This window comes from Limulus polyphemus, unplaced genomic scaffold, assembly GCF_000517525.1.
Source record: "Limulus polyphemus unplaced genomic scaffold, Limulus_polyphemus-2.1.2 Scaffold1931, whole genome shotgun sequence".
In the NCBI taxonomy this organism is placed as follows: domain Eukaryota; kingdom Metazoa; phylum Arthropoda; class Merostomata; order Xiphosura; family Limulidae; genus Limulus; species Limulus polyphemus.
Window position 1 is genome coordinate 68331 of NW_013667541.1, and position 21525 is coordinate 89855.

Below are 21525 nucleotides of genomic sequence, written 5' to 3' on the forward strand. Positions count from 1 at the left end.
GGTGATTATTTGGTAAAATGTAATATATGTCAACCTTGTTTTTGTTTCTAATTTTTGTGTATGTTTTTTTTGGGGGGGGGCAAGGGGTGGTGATTATTTGGTAAAATGTAATATATGTCAACCTTGTTTTTGTTTCTAATTTTTGTGTATGTTTTTTTTGGGGGGGGGCAAGGGGTGGTGATTATTTGGTAAAATGTAATATATGTCAACCTTGTTTTTGTTTCTAATTTTTGTGTATGTTTTTTTTGGGGGGGGCAAGGGGAGAACTCAGTCCCGGTTGACACCTGGCCCTGGCCGAAACTTAGTGACTGGGTACCGGACTCGGTATTCGGCCAAGTTTTACTACTCGTGCATCCCTACTTATGACACATTTATGCTGTAACATGAATGATTTGATTGAAGTAATTTTTTTCCACATTTTATGATTTTTTAGTTTATTTAGAAACCATGCACAACTCACTCAATATGCATAAAATTATGAAGATCCCCTAAAGTTGAACACAAGTGTAGTCACTTTCAAAATGATTTTTTGTTTTCCTAGTATATATCAGTGTAATTAACTAGTAATTCTTTATCATTGAATTGAAATATCATATAACATTTCTGTCATGATTTTGTGTTTGTCAAGTCACTTTATTCTCCAATATTTCATAGCTTGGGTCTGGCTGGTCTTCAGAAAAATAACACTAGTGGAGTTAGTCTGGGAAGTCAGACAGTGCTTCCATCTAGTGTACACTCCCAGCATGTTCCAGGAGTTCACTCCTCTATGATGGGTTCTCAGTTAAGTCAATCCACCACTCAAAGTGCACCAAACCAGTTCAGCCTTAGCCAATATGCTCAGCAAGCAACGGAATCTATCAAGGCAGCACAGGGGATAGGTTTTTTGTATATATACTATACAATAATATTTCCATTCAGCCTTCGTTTATTTGTATCTTGTAAAATACAGGATCACATATGGGGAATGGTACGTGTGCAACAATACATGCAGTAACTCTGATCTATCTTAATGTGCCCACACAAAAAGTGGTAAGATTTTGTGAAAGATTACAAGTATCTTGTACTAAAAATATGTTTTTTATCTGTTGTAGTTATTTGCACTGAAACTCTGAATAATTTAAGTGCAAGGTGATTTTCAATTTAAGTATAAAAATACTTTTCTTCATCTTACAGTTTTAATGTTTTATTTTCCTTTTGTGTCCTTTACTGTTTTGTTTTTTCATCTCGACATGAGTATATGTGAAAAGGAAGAGATCTGAAATTACGGATATAACCGAAAGATCTTTTAAGGTATATTACATAAAATTACATAAAAGGCATGTATATTTTTGTATTTCTTAATTTTAAACATTTCATTGTACTGTATGCTGATGATAATAGCTAGAGTTAGTGATATGGAAAATAAAATAAAATATAAACATTTACCATAAAAAACTGATATTTATTTAGGAGGGTCTGGAGATTATTCAAATAAAACATTAAAACTGTAAGATGAAGAATAGTATTTTTATACTTAAAATGAAAATCACCTTGCACTCAAATTATTCAGAGTTTGAGTGCAAATAACTACAACAGATAAATAACATATTTTTAGTAGAGGACTTAATTAAAATAATGTCATTATTTATGCAGAAGATACTTATTAAAGTTACAGTATTTATTTGTTACACAAGCAAAATTCTCATATGGCCCTGTGCCACAAGGGTTAAGAAATAGAAAAACGTACATACCTTTTAATTTTTCGTAGTTTTTGGTTATATTTGTAATTTCGTTTTTTTTTCATTTTTACGTATAGTTAATTTTTAATGTTTTATTTTCTTTTCCTGTCCTTTACCATTTGTTATTAATCTCGACACAAGTCAGCAATGCCTCTACAGTCAAAAAGTGTTACATCTTTATTATAAAAGTAATCTTAACTTTCAGACATCAGAGGATAATTTATGAACTTGCATTGTATTAACAAATAAAACACTAAACAACATTACTCACCCTAATAATATATAGTGCTGTGGTAACATCATAAACTTAGATCCTTATTCAGTCAGGAATGATAGAACTCTCATGTTTCTAGATAGTTGTGTGTTAAATATAGCCTGAAGTATCAAAATACATGAAGTAGTTAAGAGCAAGGTTTAATTAATACTAGGTTCTTGGAGAGAGCACTGTATGAAATAAACATTCAACAAGCTTTGAAATATAATTTTTCAGAAGTTTGGAAGATAAAAGTAAACCTAGCTAATACAATGTTACTTTATTAAATAACACTGGTGGCCGAAACTAGGCCCGGTAGTTGTGACAAAATGCATGCTAGACTACAGATATTGTTTCATCTTAAATTGTTTAAAATCAGAGGTGTGTAAAAAGATAATTACAGATCAGTCTTGTTCACAACAATGGGGTTCTTGTGAATCCAATTTCTTCAGTCGTCTTTCTCCCAAAACAGTTGTTGATTTTAAGGTGTGGCTAAAAGATTGTTAACATTCGTGGAAATCTACGTTTGTTGACCCTTTAAGTATTATAGGAAACGTATCGCAATAGGCTTCTTCTTTCTTTTTTATTTGTAGCAGCAGCCTTTACTCTTCAGATGATGCAGCTGCTCCAAATTTCCTTGGGGGTGATGTTTAGGAATCTGTTGTTGTCCTAAATATGGCTTTCTTTGTTAGAGCATTGTATTCTTTGCCCTTTTCTTTGTATAATAACATTGTTCTGTGAATATTCTTCAGAAAATGCTGTGACAACCACCCTTCAGCCATAAGTTACCCTGTGACTTTGCTCAGTGGAATGGTTGGGAGATGTGCTGTTAACTAAATATCAAGCATTAGGAGTCATGGACCCATGTGATGTGTTGCTGCAAAATCAAGTGACTAACCCGCTGTAATAGATGTAATAAACTTTGGGGCCATGGCTGTATTACAGGAGTGATGGGTAAATTTAATGAGAGTACCCGAGAAGTTTGCAGAGGGTGCTGTTGACTAGCTGCCTTTAGTTTTATCAGTTAAAAAATAAGGACAGCTATATTATAGATAGTCCTTAGGTAGCTTTGTGTAAGTATTGTATATATATAAATGATTATGGTATGTTTTCAGATGGGGTTTTAGATGGGGTGGGGTATTCAGTTACTCGTGTCTAAAATTAACATTTTTGAATTGTACTAAACTTTGTTTCACTTGATTTCAGGTGGGAAGTTTAAATAGCAACAGCTTCTCCTCCATGACCTCAGGAAATAGTGCAAGTTACCCATCAGGTTATGAAAACCCTCCATCAGCACCAACAGGACCACTTCAAACAAGTATGAATCAGTCTGCTGCATCACAGCCATCAGGACAGTTTAATGGCACGCTTAATCCAAAACCTCTCTCTCATTCTCAGCCTCAGCCTATTCCTTCTCGGAGCAAAGCGCAGAGAGTGAGGGGACCACAGTGTTCAAAGGTATAATAAAGATGTTTCATTATAGTGTCTTGATTTCACGGGTGTATGAATACATTTTAGATAATTTATATTTCTTTATACTGTCTCAGTTTGGCAAGCTTTACTAACTATTTACCTAGACGTCATAAGTCCGCAGACATACTGCTGTGCCAATGTGGGGCATATCTATTGAAAACACAGTAATTTTAAACAAAGAATCCGTCTTAATTGAACAAAACAACCCTATTCTAAACCAAAACCCCGGGGTGCCAAGATATCTCTTCTAAGTCGTGCAACAATATCCGGTCATGTGACCTCTTTGTTCCATACTGTATATATATCTGTGTCAGTGTAAACTACTTGTACCTGATGATGAGAAAACCTTGTCGAAACGTTGTACATTTGCTATTATGTTAAACTTTTTCTTCATTACCCATTCAAGCTGTCTCCAAGCATTATTTCTAAAATATGTTTGAGCAAAAAATAGTTGAAAAATAGTTAGAACTATTATTTTACTTAAATTTTGTTATGCAGGTGTGCACTCGACACTGGAAAGGGTTAATCTTTGGCATTATTTTTAAAGCCTGTATCCAAATATCATACATCCTGGTTATATTTCTTGAAAATTTTTCACTGGCAGTGATTCCGAGTTTGATTTTTATTTTTCTTAAAATTAAGATTCCTGAATCTGCTGTTGAGATGCCAGACAACTCTGTTATGTCACTGGATGTACAGTTTGGAGCTCTAGAATTTGGTACGGACTCCTCTCCTTTTGATTTTACAGCCACTTCAGAGACATCTTCAAGTTTTAGTGAAAATGTTATAAGGTAATAAATTTGGGTTATTCCTAAAGTAATGCAGCTTTTGTGTATTTTTACATATTATCTACAAGTCAATTTGCTTGTAGTTGTCACAACTGTTCATTCAGAACTTTTAAAGAGTGTGTGTGTGTGTGTGTGTGTGTTTGAGTTCAATATCTCTGTAAAAACATTGGAAAAATTAATTGTTCTTGTCCATAAAAGTACTTATTCATATCTGTAGAAATAATAGTAACTTGTTTGAGTCTGTATTTATTCTACTGAGATAAAAAGAAAAACAAAATCTGGATTATTTTATAGAGAAAACAGTTAATTTCAATAATTCCATCCTGGACAATTTTTAGATTTGAATGATATCCTGTTCTGGTTAATAATTTTTCAGCCTATAATTGCCCAGAAGTTCAGCTCCTTAAAAAGCACTACATTTTTATATAATCATGATCATTGTGATTTTTACAAACTATTATCATTTTTAGTATTATATCATTGTTCTTCTATTCTTGATATTCTAGTACTAAAAACAACAAACTAAATGAATTATACTGAAAAACGTTTAGTAGTTGTTATCATTTTTTTTTAGTCTGTAAAATAAAGAGTTAGATTGTGCTACAGTGTTCAAAAGCTGTATATTTATGTGTGTGTATATAATTGGTTCCTTTGATCATCTTGAAAAAATGAATTTTACCTATCAGTATTTTCAAAGTTAACATCTGTGGTTAGTCAACTAATAACTTGGTCTTGTATTATTTTTCTTGCTGTTCTACTGTTCAGTTAGTTGTTTACAGCTTGGTACAAAATTGTTAAAAAAAAGGTATTCTTCTACATAATTATTATAATATATAGTGTGTTTGTTATTCCCGAGAATTCAGGTTAGAGTACATTAACACATTGATGGGGTTGTCAACATATATAAAGCTGTTGGAACTGATTCAGTAAGCTGAAAAATAAGTCAAAATAAACAAGATATAAAAATATGTAAAAGTTTTGTTGTTTTTTTGTCCAATTTTTAAAGAAATTCATCATTTTACTATTGGACAGTGAAAGATGAAGTTTTTGTTTACGTTTCAATATTAATATATTTTGAAAAAAGAGTATTTTTTTAGAAATACACAACACAACTTGTCATGAGGAAATGTGTGTTAGCTTTTATGTACATTTAGTGTGTGTGTCATTGTTTACCTGAGGATATGGTCTCACGCTCACAGCTCCTCCTTGCCTAGTCATTTGAACAGCCAGTCAGCTCTAATCATGCAGAAAGGCGGTAGTGTTCCATCACAGTCATCTATGGGTTCATCTACAGGCTTAAATAAAGACTCGTTTACTTTGGCCAATCATTCGCCTCCTGGCGGACAAACTCAAGTCAACCAAGACTTAGCCCAAAATGTTGGTCAATCCCAAAAGGTAGTTATTATCACTTTTAGACTTGTTTAACCTTTTCCAGTCCAATTATCTCATGTTTTTACTGGTGCAAAATGATTTAGGGCTTTCATTAGATGCCAGGTGCTGGGTAAATCATTTGTCTACTTTGGTTATGGCTAATTAGCAGTGTTTTTATTTCGATTCATTAACTCTAATCTTTTTGAGTCTCTCTTTGCCTTAAAAAGTTGTTTTGAAATAACTATGAAGTCATTTCTGACACCTACAAGCATGTGAGAAATGAGGAAAGTGTAACGTACATCTTACAACCATACAACCCTGTTAAATTGTCAGTGGTATGCTCTGCTTATCTGTTTATATATAAATATGATTGTAATGTTACTAATTAAGTCAAAAGTGTTCATTACTAAATTAGTCATTGGAACTTCACTGCCACAAAATCACTAGTTAATGATGATCGTTTGTACATTTTGGTTCACTTTCTTACACCAGTAATTTGTTCTTTTATATTTTTCTTTAGATTGCAGGACCTCACTCTCTACTGCTCAGTTCTCAGACTGAAAGAAATCAAGTTAGGGGGTATCCAAGTCAACGATCTTCTCAACCTCAGCTTGATGGTAGGCTGGATGTTTATCTATTCAATAATAGAAGATTGTTTTCCAGCAATTTTATTAGTGGCTCACACGCTGTCATTCATTGTCAGATGGTTTTATTATTGTTTTTTTTTCTTCTTCAGAGTTTTTCTTGTATGTTGTATATTAAAATCACATTAGCAGTATTTTTTCTTTTTAATATTGGTGGAAACTATATGAATTTTTATTAGTGAATGTAAGATATTAACCCTCTCCAGCCTAGTGTGTTTTAAAGCTGCTTGAGCACAAACTCAACATTGTGCTTTTGAAATGTCACTGATTTCTCCCTGCTGAAGCCATAATAAAGAATGATGTGCACTGAAGATATGATTTCAAAAGTTCTATTTCATATAAATCATTGTAAAAACATTTTAAAAAATAAGTTTGAAATCCTAATTAACCCATAATCAGAATTTGACTTAAAATATTAATTCTAAACTCAGATAATTACTGTTAATATATTAAAGCTTGTTGAACAAAACAAAGAAACTTATTCTGCATTTGTCTCATTAGTAGAGCTGCAACAAATATCTAAGTATTAATGAATATTCAAACCAAAATTTGGTATTTAAGTATTTGGGGGTTTTAACATGTTTTATTTTCAAAGAATTATGTTGTGTTTTAAACAGCCTAGACTCGGATTCTTAAATATGTAGAACAAGCAAATATGACCAATAACCTTTGAATACATATCTTCATGTCTATCCATTATCATAACATTAAATGGCATCTTAATCAAAAAAGCCAACTCAAGTTCAGATTTCACTACAGGCTTTAATGTTTATAGCTCACAATGTCTTTCACGGTGATTGAAATCAGAATGAAGGTGTACAGCTTAACTATTTCTATATAGGCTTGGTCATTTTGACTAACTTTGTAACCACTTGGTAACCATGAAAGTTTACGTACTATAACTTTTAATGTGGTACGTGTATCTTCGTGAAATTTGGCGAGCTTTTAGTAAACATTACAACTCTTTTGTGCACAAATGGTCAGATTTTTCAATTAAGTATTTTTTACTAACGATTTGTCTTTGAATATATGGAGCCAGTGTTGACTATTTCTAAGTGCAAAGTGATTTTCAAATTAAGATTGAAAATACTTTATTCATCTTAAAGTTTTCAGATGTCGTTTGTATGATCCTCTAAAACCTTCTAAATAATTTTCAAACCAGCACAAATAGATCATTGTGTAGCTTTGTGCTTAACAATAATTGAACAAATAAACATTATCTAAGCTAACCTAGCAAGGTTCTAGTTTTAAAATTATAGTTATTTTTATAACATTAAGTATAAAATACACATTAAGAAAAAAGAAATTAGTTCATACTTTTGGTTTCTTGATTTTTTTGATTTTTTTTATTTATTTATTTTTTTTGCTGTCAAAGAAATATAAGCCAATTTTTTGTAATGATGATATTAGTAAATTAAATAATTATTTATTTGAAGAATGCACATAACACAGAATAATAACACACACAAAGCAAATAACATCCTGTAACTATAATAATTTAACTGGCTTTCTTATTGAGGCATAAATACCTTAAAATACTTCCCGTACCTACTTGATCTGAACTCAGATTATAAGGATTCCACTTTTACATCCTTTCAGCCAATTAAATTAGTAGTTTTTGTGTCATATACAAGAACACTTTTTCTCAAAACTGAGATCTTAACTCTAGGGCTGCTGCTAGTGTGGTTGACTGCAGATAAGCACAATAGTAACAGCTACATTTGCACAGTGTAGAAATATGCACTTACTTTTACAGGATTTTATTTTTCATAAACAGGAAATATGTTTTAAAAAATCTTAAAACTTTGTGAAGGGTTCAGTGATTATCCTGTTTTATCCCAATTGATTGTGTATCAAATAAAAAAAAATGTGTTATTTGAGTTTTACAGAAGCATTTACTTAATGACCACTTCTGTGCCTCTGGTCTGAAAAGGGTTGGTGTTCTAACATTTATTTATTTTCTTTAGGAACAGTGAGTAATAGTAAAGAAGAGGGATCTGCTTTGACCAACTATTCTTCTGCCACCCATCAGTCAAATCATTCCTCAAGTTATTCTGGGTCGTATGTTGGACAAAATGCTTCAGTTTTGGGGTCATCAAGCATTTCTACCACCACTGCCAACTATACACACCAAGGCTCGTCCTTAGCATCTCTGAACAGTCAACAGATTCTGTCCAGCACTAACCACCAGTCTCAGGGGAGCTTTTCTGGTTCTCAGAGTCAAAATAATTCACACTATTCTTCGGTTTCAACTACATACAATATTCCTCAAGCTATGTACTCGGGTACCTCTCAAACATCAGCAGGTTCATCGTTCTCCTCCCAAAGAGGTGAGAAGAAAGACTGTAGATAGGCATGTTATAAGGTACAAATCTGTAGAATTAAGTTATGAATGCCTAGTTGGATGTTCACCAGCATCCAATGGAATGTGATTGTTTGGGTTTTTGTTTTTTAATCTAAAAGTGTTTATAAATTAATGATACATGTGAAAAGATACACTTATTAAAACTTCTAATGCTGAAACTCTTAATTTAAGATAAGTATTTCTATGTCTTTTAATATTTTTATTTGTATATGTTGTAGCTGACAAATTTAAGTTTAATGCTGTGTTTGTTTCTTTGACCAGTTTTTGTGAGTATATTGTTTTATGCCACTACATTTAACTTCTATTTAACAAGTTATATAACCTGGTACTATAATACACTCTAAAGAGTTTGTAACTGAAAATCTATGATTAAAAAAGGTTAGCTACAACAGATAAATACCACATTATTTATATATCTTTCTTGTCTGCATTATTTAACCATCTTGTATTCTGTTGGTTGATTACATTAGATTAACAAAAACAAGTACAAGAAAATAGATATATTTAACTCTAAGACAATTAGTGGGGGTGAACCTGTTGCCAAGAGTAAAATTACACCCAGGGCTTACATTAGTTGCAGAATCTTGTAAGCAGATTTTTCAGTACTGGAAAAATCTGTTTTTTTTTTTTATTATCAGGAAGTCCTGGAAAACTCCTTGAAAGTAACATAACCCCATGTCTCCCTACATCTCCATTTTAATTGATAGTGAGCATTACCATCGAGTATATCTCAGTTTAGCAAAAACAGTCTCTAGAAGATGTTTTACACAGTGTTCGAAGTGGAGCAGGATATCATCCCACTTCTTTTCAGAAGGGACAGAAAGCATTCTTCTACCTTTTAGTAGACTTGAAACTGCCCTGATACTTTTATAGTTGCCTAGGGCTATGCCAGATGTTTACCCTCTTTCACTTCTCCCATTTGCAGCAGTACAGGTGTCAAGATGCAACAAAAACCCTCAGTGAAGGAAATTCAGTTAATAAGCTATAAAAATTTAGAGTGGCTATATAAGGCTGATAGATGTTGTGTTGGCCTAATCTAAAATCATAAACAAACCAGTTAGGCTCTCTTTTCTCTTCTTTTTCCACAAACCAGCCTACTTCCTCTTTTTCCCCTACTTCAAACACTGGTTATACATAAAATGGGAAACATACTTACTGGCTTGGTAACATTGGTCAGTCTTTAAACTATCTATTTCTGTCTACAAGCAAACAGGGTATCACATGACTATTGTTGTAATGATATACTGTTAGCATAAAATTAGCTCAGGATTCATTTGGTGGAAATATAATGTCTTTAAATTGTTGATATGGTAACATGAATGTTTGAGAATATTTCTAATTTAATCTTCAGCATAAATACTTCAAAAAATAAAGGATATTCTAGCTTATGTTCATCTGTTATTGCCTACAATTTGTTGATAAAAAGAGAGAAGGAAATGCAAATCCAGATGTTAACAATATAATGGATGAATGTCGTCAGTCTAACTGCTGTCCATAAAATAGTTAAATATTTGCCATTAAAGACAGCCTGGTAAGGTCACTCATTATTTATACAGGATGTTTTGTGTAACATTTTTGGCATTTTACTAAATATTTGAGGTGAGATCAGTACTGTTTTACAGTATTTTGATGTGTGATATTAGTACTATTTTGTTTCTTTGTATTCTTATTAGTTTGTTCTTTCTGTTCTAAAATTAATATATGATTTTACTTATAATGATTAATAACTTCCTGGTAACAAGTATAGCTACTGAAGAATACTGTTCTTTCATTCTTAATTATAGAGATAAGAATGCAGTCTCATCAGTTCAGTGTCCTAGTAACAAGTATAGCTACTGAAGAATACTGTTCTTTCATTCTTAATTATATAGATAAGAATGCAGTCTCATCAGTTGAGTGTCCTAGTAACAAGTATAGCTACTGATGAATACTGTTCTTTCATTCTTAATTATAGAGATAAGAATGCAGTCTCATCAGTTAAGTGCCCTAGTAACAAGTATAGCTACTGAAGAATACTGTTATTTCATTCTTAATTATAGAGATAAGAATGCAGTCTCATCAGTTAAGTGCCCTAGTAACAAGTATAGCTACTGAAGAATACTGTTCTTTCATTCTTAATTATAGAGATAAGAATGCAGTCTCATCAGTTGAATGACCTAGTAACAAGTATAGCTACTGAAGAATACTGTTCTTTCATTCTTAATTATAGAGATAAGAATGCAGTCTCATCAGTTGAGTGTCCTAGTAACAAGTATAGCTACTGAAGAATACTGTTCTTTCATTCTTAATTATAGAGATAAGAATGCAGTCTCATCAGTTGAGTGCCTTCACTGTAAACAACAGTGTTCGACTATAAACCCAATTCATCGAACCTTGTGATGACTGATACACATGACAACAAATACGATTATTTAGAGCAGTTATTGTTTTAAATAACACTTAAACGTAGATATGTGTTATCATACAAGAAAATGTATCAGATTAATATCACATTGAAAAATAAAGAGGTTTTATTGACCCACAAGGTTTTCAGTTGTGTTCTAAAGTGAAACTGTAACATTATACTGAGAAAGTGTTTAAAAATAATGGAATGAAATTGTTTGGGAAAACCCCAAGTTATACAACACTTTTAGTGTACACACAACAATATGATGGTGGTCTCGGTAACAATACGAGTGTGAATCTTAAATTTATTGACTAAGTGCTGTGTTGCATGTTCAGTAGCCTGTCAGGTACAAGTTGACTTGTCCTATTGGCAAGTTGAAATAATATGTTCATTAAATATTATTTAGCTTTGATTACAACCTACATGAGAGTTGTCATGATTTTATGTAAGTTGCCTATGCTTCAGCTCGGAGAAGTGGTAGTGACATATACAACTGTACAAACCAGTCTGGTTTGTAGTTCACTGGAGACTTGCATTAAGATCAGAACAAAGTTATAAAAGCTTAGCTTGATAATATGTTGCTAGAAGAAAAGATGATTGTGACATGATTTTGTTTTTTTTAACTTGCAGCAATCTTGCTTTAGTAATTTATAATTCATTTGAATTATTATATTGTAGTATGATAAAAGTTTTTTTATGGAAGAGGTTCAGGCTGAAAATTATTAGGATTAAATAATTTTGTGCTCGACTGTACAAGTTTCATTTGTTAATTTGTGTTTTACGTTAGGCTTTATCACCGTAAGTATCTGTTCAAATGGGCAAAAGAAATCACCTAAACGAAATGCATATAAATGAATATTAAATAGGTTTAAAACTTGTATATATTAAATGAAACCATCTTAACAATTACAAAAGTAGGCTTTATTATAATTTTGGGATGGAAAAAAATATTTATTTTATTTCAGTGTTCTCAAATACAATAAAATTGCTTCTAACATCTATAAAATAAAATTTTATTGTAAAGCTTTACAATAATGTAGAAAGATATAAAAATCAGTAATTGCAATCTAAATAGTTAAGCACTTTTAATATTCATTAAAAACATTTCTCAAATATTTCTGAATTTCCAATGATAAGTATTCATACAAATATCACACACATAAAAGTAATATATTTTATGTTGCACAAGCTACACAGAAAGTTCAGGTTTCCAACAATTTCATCCAATATTTTTTTTTCCCAACTCTGTAAAATAAACTATACAATAGGGGTGGCAAATTGATGCACCTGATGTTTAAGGGTCATTTAAGGAAGTTGTTTCCATTCCAGAAAGAACGGGCATGCACTTTGTGTCCAGTGAATGATAATTGTGTAGAAAGGGTCAATCGGTTAACTGTATGCAAAGTCATAATCATAGAATTATAATTCAATTAAACTGGTGGAAGTAACTCAGTTTTAGAGTGGCTTTATGTAAGATTTACACAAAATTGTTTTAGAATAAAATATTTATAATGATTATTAGACATTGTTTTGTTCTGTCTAAAATTTGTAAGCTCTAGAAATCTACCTTTAAATAATAATTCTTTTTTTTTATGGAATAATTCTACTGTTTTGTTCATTTATGTAAGAAAAATTTGTTTTATTTCTTCAAAAAGAGAAGGGAGCCAAGCTGTAATTTTTTTAACACAAAATTAATGTAGTTCTGATCCTTTTGCAGGTTATAGTGGTCAGAATTCATCATCTTATCCTAGTGTGAACAGTTTCAGTTCTCAACAAGGCTTCAGTAATTCTGCCACGGTTTCAACCCAGCCAGCATCAACGTCTCTACATTCATCATCCATGTCGTCATCAAAACTGGGCACTGCACTATCCCATGGAGTCAAAGAACCAGTTCTGGACTCTCAGCAACCCTCAGTGCAGGTATGAGCTCTAGAGACATAATCGCTGCCTAACTGTATGTGCCCGGTTGGGGGTCAAAGTGCACTTTCCATGACCTTTTACAGGGTGTCATTCAGCATGGTTTATATATTTGATGCCAGAGTTATTCAGTTTACCCTACACTGCTGATATATAGCAGAGGAGTGTAAATACCAGATACAGTGTACAGGGATACTGAAAAAACTATATACATTTCAGAGGTTCAAGTGCTATGAACATCACGTGACACTGTGATTGGTCAGAATCTGGAATGATACTGACATTGACATTTCACAGACATATCTTGAATACAAATGCCTTTTGTAATGCATTTGATTTTTTGTGTACAACAGATTCATACATGTTTGTAACAAATTGCCACATTTTGTTTAGATACACGTAAAATTTGAAATTATAGTCAACATTCCTTCTCCAAAACAGGGTCGGTCCACGTGCACATTTGGTTAACTTACTAACTTATAGCAGGCAAGTGAACACTGAATGTATCGTGTGAGACAAACTTATGTATGAATGTTTGGTTAGCTAACAACTGTATATGTTTATATATATACGTGTTATTGGATTCAACTGCTGTAGTAACAACGTAAACGCTAGTGGCATTCATGAGTAGTATAAATACTTGTTTTTCTTAAAACATAGAACAGTAAATAAACAAGTAAAGCAAACAATTATCTCTTCTAGTTACGATCTTTGTACTCAGTTGCTGCTTGATGTAGGTTGCTAAGCCTTTAAAAATTTTGCACATGGAGGATATGAAACAAAATATATTTTTTTGGTTTTATATATATACAGGTTAAATAACCATAAATTACTACATTGATATCATAGCATTCCACTATAATTTATCAAGCTTAGTAACTAAGCTGTATTTCAGCCTAAAAAATATAAGAAATTTTGAGCAGATTAAAGACACAACCTACCTCATTGAAATATTGGTTCAAAAGAAAGAAATGGTGCCAAGTCCGTTAAAGTGGCTGAAAAAAGCCAGTAGGATGACATTCTGAGCTTCCAATTGGTTATTCATGTCATATATAGAAGTAAGTGTATATAAGGGAGCGTTTCCAAAAGTGGGAAGAGGTGGGCGGGGTGCCACTGTATTCTTCATAACATGAGAAATATCTTAGCAAATTGAAAATATAAGAGGTTCTTATTTTATATTCTAGCTTGTCAGCATCTGTAATTTGAGTTTCTAATTCGTATGAAACTATACACTTAGTATTTTGACATCACAAACATCTAATTTGCACCATGCAATCAACATACACGTGACACACAAAAATCTATGTTTAACTGTGTTTTTTATATTTACTTTTAAATTGGGTAATGTTTAAATACTAAAATTTGAATTATAACCTACAGTTTGATACTAAACTTAATTGACATGAATTCATGAAATGGTAGTTCAATAAAATTTTGAATGCGAATCAACAAATGCAATGACATGGCCTTTGACCTGTGACCCATCTGGAAAGGGTTAAACCAAGTACGTGTTACTTGTAACTATTTATTGTTAGTGTGCGCAAATGACTTATTATGAAGGGAACAATGATTAGTGAAGAAAGTAATATATGAGCACCATGATCTCTGATGTAACACGTTAATGATCATTACGTATTGTTCACTGTGATCTTTTTCTGTAATCTCCAACTTAGTATTTTTGCTTTTAATTCCATTTTAACAAAAATTGTATTTATTATAAAAAGAAAATTACTTGAGTTTCCAAGTAATTTTTTTCAAACATGTTTGGATTGACTCGAGTATATAAAATGCCCACTATAAACAAAAATATGATTTACAAAGTAAATAACCTTTATTTTGTGTCTTCATATCATCTGTAGAATTTCTTGTACAAAAAAGATGTTGAAAGAAATGGTTCTCGAAATACACACGACCTTCCTCATGGCACCCTGTATCACTGTGTCAAGTTTGATACTGATTGATCAAGAAATAAGGAACATACATGAAATGATAGATGTATGACCATGTACTTTTTTTCCTATACACACAGTTTGCTTTATATAGTAAATAACCTGATTTAAGCCATAAACTTGGGTATAATAAAATAAACTATATTGAAAAGAAATTGTTTTCAATTATTTATTTTTAGAAAATTAAAAATGGAAAAAAATTAGCATATAATTTATCTTAAAAGTTTGCTAATGTGATTTTATATGGGATTAGTTTTAATTCAAACTGATTTTCTATTAATCAATAATTTGTTTGTTAGCCTTAAGTATGATTACATCACTGTCTCTCTCTCTCTCTGTAGCATTCGTATGATACAGCCCATACAACAAGTGGCAACAGTAATCTTACATCTACGATGTCAACACCATCTACCACAACAGCAACAGGTTTAGCATCTGCTACAATTGGAGTTCCAACTACGTTGGGGCTGGCCTCAACTTCTTCTGTTACTACCACAACATCTATCCTGAAGAACTCCTTGTCAGCTAGTAAGTTCATTCTTCTTTGTGACTGATACTTTGAAAATGTAAAAGGTTTTAATCTGTTCTTGACCTGTATTTCCATTAAATTTTATTGTTCTTTACTCTTTTTTTTTTCCCCTCATATTTATTTACTGTAATACAATATTAATTCACACATTTTGAAGTTGGTAACCATATCTTTTCTACTGTTTAAAGATTTCAAATAAAGTGTATATTTATAATGAGATATTAAATGTATGAAGTTGTTATAATGCTATGGGAAATGAAAAAAATGAACTAGTAAAACCTACAGTCATGAATTTGAGTTTCATGCGCTATTTTAAATGTTATTTACTATTCTACTAAAATCAAAACTTTTTTTGTTCAAGTATCTCACTCGGTTTTTTATTACATGTGTTTTTGATTTCAGCACCTATGTGTTTTTTGTTTTATGCTGCTAGTCTTTTCTCACTGATTATATTTTCTTTCTCTTGGCCTCATTTCTGCTACAATTTTCAACATGTTTTCAAACACACGCACACAGAACAATAACATGCTTACTTACTGGTATTTACTGAAAGTAACTGATATTTTTCATTGTATAATTAAATTTTTTGATTGGTCATTCCATTATTTATTTGTAATGTTCTGAATTTTAAAATTCCACATCTGAATGAATCCAATAAGGACTGTCTGAGTGAAGAGAGGTGACAGTTTAAACTGTAATAAAAATTGAGGCTTGTATATTGAGGAATAAGAAAAACAATGAGTACTGTCTTCAAGGCATTCCTGAGTGAGGAGAAGCGATAGATTAAACTGTAATAACAATTGAGGCATGTAGACTTGAAGAATAAGAAAAACAATGAGTACTGTCTTCAAGGCATGCCTGAGTGAGGAGAAGCGATAGATTAAACTGTAATAAAAATTGAGGCTTGTATATTGAGGAATAAGAAAAACAATGAGTACTGTCTTCAAGGCATACCTGAGTGAGGAGAAGCGATAGATTAAACTGTAATAAAAATTGAGGCATGTAGACTTGAGGAATAAGAGAATCAAGAAACTTCATGATTTGTTTACCATGCTGACTAACAGGAATATTTTGTTGAAGTAGAAAATTCAATCCAACAAATATTGTATATAGTGATCTACAGTTGTGGCACTTTCTCCTCCTCATTTTTTTTTCTAGTAATATAAAAAATATATTTTTTTTACCCTTTAATTTGTGTTCTGCTTTTTCACTGTGATTGCTAGTTTTTAAACATTGGATTAGAAAATAATAATTTTAGATTCAATTATTGCAACACATTTTTAAAATACCTAAAAGCAGTATACAGCTTTTAGTTGGTTACTTGATCTCTTTCAGTGCTGTGATTGTTCTTAAAACATAAAGGTTTTGTGTTTTAACTCTCTCAACATGGGCTTGATCAATTTGACCAATCACGTGACCTCTTTGTACTCTATTAAAGTTTTTGATTTAATACTTCTAACTCTCAATATAGTGTGTATATCTTCACAAAATTTGGCAGTCTTTCACATACAAAAAGGCCTGGCATAGCCAGATGGATATGGTGCTCGACTCGCAATCTGAGGGTCACGAGTTTGAAACACTGTTCCACCAAACATGCTCTCCCTTTCAGCCATGGAAGCGTTATAATGTGACGTTCAATCCCACTATTCGTTGGTAAAAGAGTATCCCAAGAGTTGGCGGTGGGTGGTGATGACTAGCTGCCTTCCCTCTAGTCTTACACTGCTAAATTAGGAAAGGCTAGTGCAGATAGCCCTCGTGTAGCTTTGCGTGAAATTCAAAAACAAACAAACACATACAAAAAATCATATTTTTAGTGAAGTATTTTTGATAAAATAATATGAAGATTTGTCCATTAATATATTGAGTATTTGTTTTGAATAGTCAGTGTGTAAAGTAATTCATGTTAAAGTTAAAAATACTTTTTCTCATCTCAAATTTCCTTTGTGTAATCCCTAAAACCTCCTAACTGCATTTCAAACTTTTTTTTTTTAAAGTAAAACTTTATAGTTTACATGTTATTTTCCTTACCCTATCTCAAAATGGGATCGGTCAATCGACCAACCTCGTAACCACCAAAAAAAAAAGAAATAAACCTAAATTACCCTTTTTTCTTTCTAGAATGACTTCAAATTGTAACAAGAAACTACATTTGTTTATCCTAAGTAGCTACAAGCTCGTAACAGTATACGTCTATTTGTTATTAAATTTTATTGTTTTATTGACCTTTGAACTGTGTCTAACTACTATTCGCACCATTATAAGTTGTAAATCACTCAGAGAACGTGCAGCTCACATTGCGCTATTGAATTACATTACCCATGAGCTGCTTACATGCATGCTTCATGAACCATTTTAGTTATTATTATTACTTATTTTACCTAATCTTGTCTTAAATAACTTGAAAAGATCCATACTTTTAATTTTAGTTTTATAATTATACATAAAGAATAAATATGAAAAACAAAAAATCAAGTACTTACCCAATCTCTTTTCTTGCTCTTGGGTTTTTGAAAAGAGTTAACCCTAGTTTTTTATACTATAGATAATAATGCACTTAATAATTTTTATTTAATTAAATAATGCACCAAAGAATATATACTAATAATATGCAAAAGGTAGACAAATTTGCTTACCTCTCAAAATTTTCATGGCTTTCTAACTATGGGACAAGAGCCATTACAAATTCTTCTAAGCTAGTTGTAAACTTTCCCACGGGAAGGAAATTGATGATATTCTGTTCAGAACGTAACGTTATATGATATGTCATTTGATAGATGAAAACCTTGATATTCTATTGGTTATAGGTAATATATAATGAAACGTAAGAGAGAACTATCAATAAGTTGTGAAAGAGAGGATGTGGCAGGAGGGGTCTGATTTTCTATTCGATAGCTCTGTAACCAAACAAAATTGAAGGTTATAAAAAATTATGGTTTGTCAGAGCAATGACAATTTTATAGGGAGTAATTTACATTTAATTTTGTAGTTTCTGGGGTGGTGGTGGATAAATAAAAGATGATAATATACCTGGAGAAAATGTGTCATGTGTGTCACACTAGGGGAAATTCAGGATTTTTTTAAATATTGTCTTATAAAATTAAAAACTTGTATACCATTAAAATATGGATTATTAGCTAATATTTTACACTATTCTAATTGGTATAACTTAAACAAAAAATTAGTTTAATAACATTTGAATGTAAGACACTAAAACCTAGTGCTAGTGGCTACTTTACCTGTAGCCGTACAAACTTCAAATTTGGTTCCCAAAATGATATTACGTGCGAAAGTTCCTTTTGTCATGAAACAAACTTGGTCATATATTTTGAAGTGTGTGCCATAACTAAAGTCTGTATGAGATACTGTCAAAATAAGTGGATCTGTCCACAGTGAACCTTTTGTCTTATGCAGAACACTGAATTTTTTGCAAAGTCAGTAGGAGACATTTATCATTGCTGCATTTAAACTAATGTTGTTGGTTTAATCTACAACTTGTAATGCTAACTGTAGTTCTTTTGTAAACTTATTTCTTAATTTTGAGTAATGATTAATCTTTCAAACTCGAAGAATATCTGTAAAAAAAAAACCCTTAAATTGAGATTTATTTAGAAAAACATTATAGAGAGTCTGTAATAGTATGTTAGGGGAATATTGCCTGTGGTGATTAATGGTTATGAAATTTCTGAAGAAACATTTAAAGACATTGTGTAATTGATTTTTCTAATTACATTTAAATATTGGTATGATATTTGTTTTTGAAGAATGTAATTCAGCTATAATCTTATTAAAGTTAAAGGTTTGATAAAATAATGTATTTTAAGAACTTGATTTTAAACATGTTCATTTACACATTTCCTCTCTACAACCTGCTCACGATAGATTACCTTGCAGCAGGAAAAGCTATGCCAAACATTCCACCAGGTGTCCCACCGGCCATGGTAGGTCACCAGTACTTCGTGGGTCAGGCGGGTCTACCCTTCTACGTAAGTACTCATTGTTGGAGTACAACTCGTAATCTGTTTGTGTATCATAAACGTTACAGTGAGAGTTACAGCATAAAGTATTTAGTAATCTCTTTAAATTTTAAGTAAGAATTTAAAAAAGTAATATTATAGTAACAAGAGATGTAAATAAAAAGCTTATGTATAGTTAGTAGCCTGGAGATTACTGAATCTTTATTATTAGTTTAAGAAAATGTGTTGTTTTTAAGAATAGTTTTTTAGTTTTTGTGAAATGAGTGTAAAAATTGTTTTGTTTATAACTTTTTTCAACATTGTGTGTTGTTGCAGAAGTAAATCTTAAAAAAATGTAGATTCGTAAAGAAAAATCCACCGTTCAATATCACGATAACAAAGTGAAATTTAATATCGGATACATCGGGTAAAATTGTTAAAGACCTCGAATATATTTCTGGAGAATCGCATACCTCTGAATACCAGGGAGTTAAGTGAAATAAGAGCTGTTGCAAAATTATCTCCACTGTTTATTGGTAGAGAAAGTTCTGCCTAGGAGAACACAAGTTCTGGCTGTCGGTCAGACAAATTCTGATGCCTGACATTGTTACTTGATCCTTCTTTAGTTTTTCTTATTTATTTTTCTTGCCTGTCATGTGGGGCCTTTATTTATGACTTTGTTTCTTATTTTGAAGGGCTTGCAGCAGCCTGTATATAGTTATGAAGATTTGCAGATACTGCAGTCCAGATTGCCGACATTGGTATGTTGATATGCCAAACTGTATGTGTAGTGAGTCGTCCCACTGTTGTCGTGCTTTCTGCAATAACTGGCTTTAATAGAACCTGCACTATTATCCATAGCTTTCCTAACCAACCATGTGTTCAGTTATTAAAGGGCACATACAGTTTTCTTTTCTAAAATTTAAACATTAAGAGTAAATTATTAGAGCCAAATTAGAAAAACAAAAATCTGGATTGCACTTTGTCCAAAAGAAAATATCCTGGTGTGTGTGTGTGTGTGTGTATTAGATTCATACAGGAAGAAGTGTGTGTATGTAAAACTTGATTTATTCATTGTACTCGGCTCATTTCAAGTTTATGTTAATTTTTTATTAGAACTTTGTAGATTGTTTTGTGCTTTGACGCTATTTTTGCATGTTATTTTTGGAATTTGTTTGAAATCAGTTAAACATAGACAGGTTCATTATATGGCCTGATGTCAACAAATGTCAAAGTATCATACTTTAGACTTTGTGGTTGAAAACGTAATTACGATTGACATTTTCAACTTACCTGTTGTTTGTCTTAACTCTGTATAGAATGACTTATTATATTTCAACTTGTAATCATTTTTGTACTATTTAATTTGGTTTCAAATGTAAGTTCATATCTTGTTTTATGTTAATGTATTACAGAACCATTAGTATTGGAACTTTTTATATCTTTAACATTGTAAAAACTTTGCTATGAAGATAATGATTTGTTTATGAATATACAGTAAGGGTCACAAAGAACTACTGGCTACCCTTTACTTTCTTCTTGACCCTTACTGTATTGTTTGTTTATCTCTAGATTCTTGTTTTGATTGATTTGTAACAGTGGCTTTCAAGAGTCAAATGATCCTGTAATTATATTTAGTAAATTTTATACTGATATGACTGGAAGCAACAAATTCAGTTTAAACATTGTGAGAGGAATTACCGTGTGAAATGCTAACACTAACTATAATATGTAAACTCTAACATATAAATCAGAAGGTAATCATTAATACGTTTCAAGTTAATCCACAATATATATTCACATTACTACTGTACTTGCAGTTACTCACCCTTAAAGTATGCACAATGTTTAAAAGTAGGTATATGTTATGCACTTAAAAAATATTTTTTATATTAGGAAACCAGAATGAACTTAGTGAACAGAACTAGCATGGTGAAAAATACAAAGTTGTTTCTCCTGAAAATACCATTTAGTTACTTTTAATGGCATATTTTACATAAAGGTGTTTCTCCTGAGAATACTCTTTTGTTATTTAGTTACTTTTAATGGCATATTTTACATAAAGGTGTTTCTCCTGAGAATACCATTTTGTCATTTAGTTACTTTTAATGGCATATTTTACATAAAGGTGTTTCTCCTGAAAATACCATTTTGTCACTTTTAATGGTATATTTTACAT

At 31.6% G+C, this 21525-nt stretch overlaps 1 protein-coding gene across 8 annotated transcripts in view; it reads left to right on the forward strand.

The window, feature by feature from the left end:
* Positions 1 to 21525, forward strand: part of LOC106465402 (ubiquitin-associated protein 2-like) — a 68273-nt gene that overhangs the window by 27368 nt on the left and 19380 nt on the right. For 6 of the 8 annotated variants that reach the window (XM_013925626.2, XM_022393293.1, XM_022393290.1 and 3 more), the window contains exons 10-19: positions 655 to 874; positions 3178 to 3429; positions 4087 to 4235; positions 5432 to 5627; positions 6124 to 6220; positions 8215 to 8577; positions 12716 to 12918; positions 15206 to 15392; positions 19273 to 19376; positions 20042 to 20107. In XM_013925626.2, the coding sequence (XP_013781080.1) occupies positions 655 to 874; positions 3178 to 3429; positions 4087 to 4235; positions 5432 to 5627; positions 6124 to 6220; positions 8215 to 8577; positions 12716 to 12918; positions 15206 to 15392; positions 19273 to 19376; positions 20042 to 20107 (1837 nt within the window). The remainder of the gene's footprint in view (positions 1 to 654; positions 875 to 3177; positions 3430 to 4086; positions 4236 to 5431; positions 5628 to 6123; positions 6221 to 8214; positions 8578 to 12715; positions 12919 to 15205; positions 15393 to 19272; positions 19377 to 20041; positions 20108 to 21525) is intronic. The other 2 variants (XM_022393294.1, XM_022393295.1) reach the window with 2 other exon arrangements.